At 32.4% G+C, this 9,599-nt stretch overlaps 1 protein-coding gene across 1 annotated transcript; it reads right to left on the bottom strand.

The window, feature by feature from the left end:
• Positions 1-365: 365 nt before the first annotated feature.
• On the bottom strand, positions 366-8,402 carry LOC144439431 (acid-sensing ion channel 1C-like). Its single transcript, XM_078128720.1, has 8 exons — positions 8,188-8,402; positions 4,409-4,964; positions 3,976-4,074; positions 3,355-3,484; positions 2,284-2,340; positions 1,738-1,873; positions 864-955; positions 366-523 (listed from the first exon to the last, which is right to left on the bottom strand). Exons 1-8 carry the CDS (start codon positions 8,400-8,402, stop codon positions 366-368), a joined length of 1,443 nt encoding a protein of 480 aa, XP_077984846.1.
• Positions 8,403-9,599: the final 1,197 nt, after the last annotated feature.

Raw genomic sequence — 9,599 nt, 5'->3', positions numbered from 1 at the left:
TTCATTGTTCAGAGGCGGCATCAATATAACACTGACAGTATCAATATTTGCAAAGTGATGTACATGTATTATAAATGACATGAAATATTAAAGGAACATGCCCAACAGGCATTTTGTTAACGTAGTGACAGCAGTTCATCACGTCAGCATCTTGGGAAGTTAAACTGAGTTCATCACGTCAGCATCTTGGGAAGTTAAAATAACAAGACATGCTACACTGCTAAGATACTGAAATAATACAGCTTATATAAGATACCCACTGTGTTGATTAAGTTATTTTGATGGAGTCGTTTTTCCTTGGTTTTGACATTGCATGGTACACTCTGCTAAGATACTGAAATAATACAGCTCATATAAGATATCCGTTAAGTTATTTTGATGGAGTCGTTTTCCCTTGGTTTTGACATTGTATGGTAAAAGGTTCGACATTTGTTGACGATACATATGACAAAAAATTCAACAAACTCAAAAGTAGTAAGAAGGCTTGCCCCAAGACCAAGACCAAGTAGGCCACCTAAGTCACCTGTAATAATAACATTGTACAAATCATTTAGTATTCAAGTAGTCCACCTAGGTCACCTGTAAAAATAACATGGTACAAATCATTTAGTATTACTTCATTTGTGAAGTGTATCTCGAACGAGTTTTATGATTAGTACAAACTCATCTAAATAAAGTATCAAGAATGTGCCAATTTGCACTTCAATGTTGTATTCATACATGCTACCTGGATATGGGATGGTGATATGGGCGAGTCGATTATATGTAAGGTATAGTTCAGACATAGTACAGCAGCGAAAATTCTATATATACTAACAGACAATAGGTACAAAATCGAGAACAAGTAAGCAAACTGAATTTACCAACAAAATCTTCATATGGATATACTGGTTCTTCCTTCGTGACAAGTATCATTAGATCCTCTAAATAAATACTAACGGCAACATAGTTGTCCCTGAACACAGACAAATTATATGTTAGAACATTATATCATTAAATAGTTTTTTTACGACATGATGAACGCCCTTTTACAAACTACAATACTCGACAAACTAGCAAAACTTGTTTGTGTTTATATAATTTGAACTCGTATCTGAGCTGTCTTCCATTCCTATATATCTGGCGAAAAGAAGGTAAACACTTTATATAGCAAATAATTGAAATGACTCCCCAGACTTAAGTAATCAAATTGTAGGTATGTACACTTTCCACATTGTTTCGAATCGTGTGATATTGCCTAAACTCTGGAGTCTTTCGGTAGTGATACAGTGAAATGACTTGTCAAATGACTATGTCTGGATGTAAAGTTTCATGCTATCAAAATTTTCATACTCTTGTACAAATATGGTAATAAGCAAACTAGCCGATTTTCATTTATCTGATAATTAAAAACATAATAAGGGTCACAGAGATATCGCCATTGCTATATGAGAAACGTTTGATCAATGAGTTGGATGGTCTACCCATATTGTACAATGGAATCGCAATGTACGTACAGCTGTTTTCGCTAATATAATGCAATCATATAATACAATACAATATGATATAATTGCACAATACAGTACAATAATACAATGCAGTGCAGTACAATGCAGTGCAGTGCAGTGCAGTACAATACAATACAATACAATACAATACACTGCAATATAATACAATGCAATGTAATGCAATACAATACAGTACAATACAATACAATACAATACAATACAATACAATACATATAAATTAGCAACTTACGTCATGTATTGTTTAGATACATTTAATCGTCTTTGTAATTCCTCAATGAAGAATGTTGATGGAAACGCTGCATAACTTAGTGTTGCACCGTAGGTTGTTTGTTCACATGGCATAGGACAGTCAATATCTTTATTTCCTGAGATGTTCAAGAAGTAATTAGAAATGTTATTGTTTCAAGAATATATTGTCATTTTGAAATTCAAACTCTGCTATTGATAAGGACAACTTACTATTAGTTGTATTAGTAATGCAAGTGTGCATTATTTAGACTGACGAAGCCATGGATCAGACACAATGGGTAGATAATAATTGAGAGCCCATCATAAACGTGAATAACAGGAACTCTTTTTTAAACTCATAGCTACAGTTATCTTGTCAAAGTTAATGTAAAATAATGACAATTCAGGGACTGAGAGTGAGTCTAGTGCATTGTCATGAAGGGAAATACTGAGTCCCCTGTCTTACACATATAGTGACATTCTCATATAGTAACATGTCAGGATACAATAAAGTGATATAAAGAATGGAAACATGATATTAACTTACTTTTAGCTGGTTTAACACATATGTGTTCTTCTATTAGATTACAATCTCTCATGTTACCTAAACGACAATTCGAAATTATTTTAACTGATAATTTCTCTATGGTCGTTCAACAACAACAACAACAACAACAACAACAACAACAACAACAACAACAATAATAATAATAATAATAATAATAATAATAATAACAACAACAACAACAACAACAACAACAACAACAAAAGCAACATCAGCATGATCAGTAATAACATATGATCGTCGTCATTAACAATGTCTTACACTGTCTCGTCTTATTTTCGATTACACATGGTATGTCTAGCATATAACTTAATGAATTCAATAAAAAGGCAAACATACTAGTCATAATTGGATTACAAATTCAGTATATTTTTTTAAAGCAACCATTCCTAGTCGCGATGATAATGATGTATTATTACAGTAATAAAGTGATCTGATAATTTGATTGATCTTGATAATATTAGCTTGATACTAAAGAGGGGTCAATGACCAGACATAATTATGTTTCTTGTAGACTGACGATAACATTTTGCTAAAGGCAATACATACAACATTTATCATAACGTACTGGATTGCCCACTGGCACCTTGATGTAATTAAAGTAATGCGCTGTTACTACAGGCGAGGATTACATAATTTAAAACTTTATATCGAGAAAATGTATCCTTTTAATTCATAGGACAAATATCTATATTTCAATATTTCATATTTTAGCTAAATAATTTAATAAATAATTAAACAATTTAATTATTTAGCTATTTGTCAGTGTGTACATCATCATCATCAAAATTAAAAAGGAAGGTTTAGCGAGTACTGTAATATATGGCAATTAGGCTTAGAAGAAGAGAAGGCTACAAAACAGATCTAGACTGACATCAATTACATGTACGAGCCTAGGAGCAGAAGCTTATATGATATTAACACAATATAAAACGTTGGGCTGTGTGAAAGTAGATGTTTACATGAGTGAAGAACAAAATAAGACAATATTATGGCATAAAATGTTGGCCACCGTAGGTATTTCACCCCCTTCTATTGTATCCATATACTCACCAGGCATGTAAGCACCTGTGCAATTGCAGCTAGATGCTACGGCTTCTGTATAACTCTCAAGTTGACAATTAGAATTAGAATATTTCTCGAAATATTTTAGCTTTTCATCTTTGCATTTGATTAATTCGGTCTGAAAAATTGATGAAGATATAAGATTAAGGTTTGGTAAAGATTTATATGAATGATAGATTATCTGCAAATGTAGTCAAGTGGCTAGTAAGTTGTGCATATAATAACTTGTGCTCATCAATGCTGTGGTCTTCTTTGTAAATATCACTATTATTATCTTGTTAGGTCCCTCTAATACTGTATACCTGTGACAAATTTGTTGTATAATTATGTTATACAGTGTATTTACATTCAACATAATGTGTTACATGACGGTACTTAATAGGTAAACAACCCGATTAATGCTGGACCTGGACCGTGATTTGCAAATCAATCCAACTATTTCTATACAGGCAATCTCTGATACTGGTATATATTTGTTCCAAGTGATTAATTATTTCTTCCTACCAACACTTTAAATTTGTCTCTTATTGTTGATATAACTATAGTAAGTGTGTTATTGAGCCATTTGTCAGTGTGTACATACTAGTTTCTTTTTATGAAAATAATTACATTGCTTATCTTCAATGCAACTGTTGTATCCATCGCCGGAGATAAAGCCATTCCTAGCTCATCAACTAACGGTACATCGGTCTGTGAATGTATCAGTAGCTGAAAAGATGAAACATTCAATAACAATCATATATTACCATGACATTTTTATTGTACCTATTATTTCATATTGTTTTAATGTTTGTACATGTAATTATATGATACAGATAGCAATGCAGTGGATTTCGTACAAATAGAAATCGGGGTGAAAACTTATTTAATCATTAGCAGTAAAAAAATCAACAATCAGTAGTCCAAGAAAATAATCGACCGAAGTTCAAATAAGTGTGCATATACTTTAGTTTTAAGAACTTTTAGCAGAAGATAAGACGTGTTTAGTTGAAGGGTACTGTGAGAGCTTTGAAAATATAAAAAAGAAAAGATGCATTTTTACCTTGATTCCTGCTCCCTTGTTGGAGTTATAAGTGTATTCTGCCTGTTGTACATCGAGGACCATAAACATTCCATGCGCACGTCCACGATTGTGTACAGACAACATGTTGTCAGCGTCGCCATTGAACGTATAACACACTCCAAAATCAGTCATGACAGTAGTAAAATTGGAAGATGTACATGTCGTATCCGAAGACCATTCACACATTAACAACATTTCATCCATTCTATGAGCTGTCTCCTTTTGAAAGTCTGTAGTATTCAAACTGATAATCTTATCTCTATAGTAATTCCAGTCAAAATCGTTTCTTTTTCCGGGAATTGATGTAGTGTTCCTGGATAATTCTTTAGTAAAATTGTCGAACCAAGTCCCCTGTATGACACTCTTTCTATATTTATTGTAGTTGCATAGTGTAACAGCTGGAAAGAATACTTTATGTCGTTGTTGAAATGATAACACTGTGGTGACGGGAGCCGATAGATAGCGACAAAAGCTATCTTTAGTCGAGATTGTGATGCCGATGACAACTGACAACATTACTATACTCCACAATATCCTAAATGATGAAAATATCTAGGCTTAGAATATAGAAATGTTCATATACAAATTTCAAGGTAAATCATTTAAAGAAATCATATGGATGAGAAAAAAAAAGTGATTAGTTTGAAATTTTATCTCATAAAACAACTTATATCCGTGTTTTCTACTTGAAACTATAATGTGAAATAACATCGCATAAGTCCATGTTTGTAACTCAATAAATTGCAAATGACCTAACAATGTGTAAAAGGCCTAGGATAACTATTTATGCACAGTGATGTTTCAATGAATGCCGAGGAAACTGTGCAGACTATAGGTGATGTAACATTACGTGTTTTTATCATTAAAACTCCAAAATAAATAACCATTTCCCATCCATATGGTTACCAGAGTCAAAACCACCATGGTGTGCTTGTGACATGGTGTTTCTTTTATTTCTTAAAAAAAATCTTACACCACATAACATTACATATTGTACATAATTTGTATATACATCATCATACAACTTTCGAGGCTATTTCAGTTTTTGTCAAGGAATTACCCACTATTCAGAACACGTGACTTTACGGGCATAAACATATGTTCTTTATATTAACCAGACTAACGTAAAGATTCCATGAAATTGTGAAATATATCACTTTATGAAATAAACACTTGGGATTTAAGATTTTAAACAAATGGTAATTTTTTATTCCTCTTTTTAATTAATCATGAAATCAGAGGGGTGACCTGTATGACTTGCCTTATCAGCTGCATCGTACTTGTACTGCTTAAATACATTTCGCTTATTGCCATAGCTACCGTAATATTTCATTGGTTTTGATAAACAACATAATATATCATTTTCATATTCTAAACTTGTCATACAACATAAATTGTACTTATAAAATATCTGAAATGTTTGGCTTGACGCACTTTCAATAATTGCACACGGAAATATTTAAAGTTAATTCATCAGTCCACTAAATATGAAACATGAGAATTAAGTATATGTGTTCTAGCATCAATGTGCCAAGATATTCTATTTGATTGACATGTTAATATGAATTTGTAAAAATCAATTATTGAGCTAGATTCATCAAAATTTATGACTGAGTGAAATGAAAAAATGGCCTTGAGTAAACTTTGATAGATGATTTATAATGTTAAATCTAGAATATTGTCAGGCGCAGCACAGCCAAGACGGTAATGAATATAGAAAAGGTTAATTAGACCTTTTCTATGACCTATTCTAAGACTTTTAAGTTCCTCAGTGCACAAAGGAAGCTTTATTACAGATGGGACCCCTTTCAGTATTGGGAAATAACATTTCAATAAGGTTTAATAGTCAATAAACTCTAATTCAAAGAAAACGTTATATAGACGCTGTAAAAGTAATGCACACGTTTGAATTACCACCGTAAAGTAATATCAATCCCACCATAAACTAAACTGACAGGAAGTAATTAAGGGAAAGTAAATAATCCATAAAGAATCAAAAGCTTCAATGCATGTCCGAGTCTTGATATAAAGATTGACGCTTGGTGCTATTAGAGTAAAAGATTAAAGAAATCTTATTGTAAGGTATGTCTTCTGAGAGAGACTGTGTAAAACATCCGCTATGTAATTAAATTGAAAGTGGAAATGTAAAGTTTAATGAGTGGATTTAATATATACATAGTCAGACAAAAGTTTTAGGATGAAATTCGACAATAGTACACGCGTGGGGAGGTTTGCTAGATGTGTGTGTGTGTGTGTGTGTGTGTGTGTGTGTGTGCGTGTGTGTGTGTGTGTGTGTGTGTGTGTGTGTGTGTGTAGGCATACATTTTTGTCAATTTTCCTGGGCAATTACCTTTTATACTATGACGTTAACCACGCTCCAGCAAGCTATTACTCATATTATCAAGTTGTTACCTTCCACTCAAGGAGAATAGTTAATACTAAGCATTGCAAGTAAGGTTCTCTATGAGATTAAAATCTTAAAAACAAAAACAAAAACAACCGTTACAACTCAACAGCTTTTTGAAACTTGCCTAACATTTATGAACAAAAGGAAGTTGCAGATCACAACAATTACATAGTTTTAACATTCCATCACCATGCAACCCTCGTATCCACGTAATCGTAATAAGTTTATATTACCTTTTTTTACTTGTTTGACGTAGATGTATGAAACGCTACATCTAATAAACACCTTCGTACGTTACTGTATTTACTCAATTTACAACCGTTGTCTCACCTATTATTGACTAAAAGGTCAGCGTTTATAGTATAGCATTATAAATTGACGACACGCCATATAAAAGACTTCAATTCAGGATTTTATGAGCATTACGTGATATTGTGCCCTGATCGAATAGTCACAAAGTTATCTATTTGTTTTTAAAGCAAATGGACTGGGTCATACATTTCGTAAACGATTCGTGGATTATTATCACTGGAAGTAAGAAACCTCAGCAAAATGATATGTAAACTAACATTTATGTTCGCAAACTACGTCGATTATCTCCAGATAAGTAGTCACTATATACAAAACCTACGTACTTATCTGCTTGCCGTTATTTGCAATTACACCGACATATAAATTATTTCTGCGATTAAGCTATCTTCACAGAGACTTATGAATAAATCCTCCCATGTGTATTTATCAAAGTTGATTTTATCACAAAGTCAACAACTGAAAGGCTTTAGCCCGTTGCTACGTTGTCTTTTAATTTCTTTATGATGTTGTTAATCTCATGCGTCAGATGTTGTATGTAAATATAGAAGCCATACATGCAATTTTGTCTTCTTTCAAAGGATAACTCAAACTGAACACCATTCACATCTAACCTTAAACACAATTAGGATATTTCCTTCTTTATCGCCATCTAATAATGATTGATAACAAGATCGTGTAGCACTGTATTACTAACATGAACTCTTTTGAAATTCTAATAAGTGTTCACTGCTTTTGATTTCTGCAAGAGGAATTTCTGTTCTATAGACAACACCGTTTAATAACAAAATTCTGTTTAACAGACTCTGAAGGAAGTATTTGCTATCTTTCAGAATAAGAAATGATGATATGTGGCTTGCAAATGACAAATTATGTTATATGCAGTTGTAACAAGAAAATAAGTTTTCATTGCGATAAATGTACGAGCTTAATTATTGCCTTGGGACATAGTCTTTTGTTAAGTTCGTGACAAACCGTATGTGGCCTATTGCAAACCTAGTTTAACTTTTTGGAATGGCGGCAGAATAAGTGAATGACTTACCTGCGATATATACTGACATTTTGGTTCGTGGTGTAGCGTATACCATGTAACGTTGTATCCTGACAGAATTGTCGAAATTTCTCGTCCCCACAACAACACTTACAGCCCCTCACACTAACATTTGTTTCCGATTCGCTATCTGTCAGTTGTTCCTTGGATTCGTGGAAAATAGAACCTGGTGAAACTCTGTTTATTTCGATCGACATGGGGTCCATTGCGCTGACTCGTAGTAGGACTAATGGCCTCAACTCGGCTTTATTTAAATATATATTATAATATCATGAATAATTAATTAGTACTATTGAAATCCGTTTTGACTCATCTAATCACTCTGCATCGAGACTGTAACCTTGTTGCGCAAGGGTATTTTAAGATAAAGGTCTGATCAATTAACATTGTTTAGTGGATAATGAAATGGTTCATCTTCACATCACACAAAAAAATCGTTATGAAAGGGTGATGTGTGTAGGAATGGTTGGTCACAGCAATAGCAAATAGTACGTTATTTGACCAGTGGGAGTAAAGTGAACAAAACAATGGGATTCATTGTGTGTAGATTTTGCTTTAATGATTAAACTAAACCAGGATTCTAAATTGTACAAATCAATTAGTAAATGTCAAATAAAACAGTTAATGATCTGACATTTATGAAAGAGATTTCAAAATGACCTTCTATTATTAAATAAAGTATCATATTACTAAACTCACCATAGCCCACGATTATGTAACCCGTGTCTATAATATAAAGCCTATATTTCCACAAAATCATAACCGTACACACATTTTGGGCAAATACATATAAAACACAGTAATTTTATAGATTTGTACTTTCATGAGAACAACTCCTTTCACACCGTATTTTAATGCACACGTGATTCCCGACCATACTTAAACCACACAGTGAAATGTGTACATACAATTCTGGTAAATCTAACATGGGAAGCAAATTATAACATGCGTAAATTAATATTGCTTTATTAATTATGTATCATTTAATTGTGATATTATTAATTATGTATCGTTTCTGTAGAACAGAATTCGATTCCGATATTCACAAATTCTTTGTGAATACTTAATCGAGGTTAGAACGACTCCTTTCACACCATATTTATTTTTTCTATAGTATTGTTCTGAATACATATTTTAATGAACACTTAAACCACACAGTAAAATGTGTGCATACATTTCTGGTAAATCTAACGTGGAAAGCAAATTATAACATGCGTATGAATATTGCTTTATTAATTATGTATCATTAAATTGTGATATTATTAATTATGAAATTATTAGTTGATGATAATATCTTCAAAATTTGTATTTGAGGTAAAAACAATCTCCTCGTACTTAAACGAAAATTTTCTATAAACGTATATTAATTTAACCTTAACTATTGCATATCATTTCAAACATTT

This window comes from Glandiceps talaboti, chromosome 8, assembly GCF_964340395.1.
Source record: "Glandiceps talaboti chromosome 8, keGlaTala1.1, whole genome shotgun sequence".
NCBI classification, from domain to species: domain Eukaryota; kingdom Metazoa; phylum Hemichordata; class Enteropneusta; family Spengelidae; genus Glandiceps; species Glandiceps talaboti.
The sequence above is the reverse complement of the archived record's forward strand: the minus strand, read 5'-3'. Positions and strand labels throughout refer to the sequence as shown.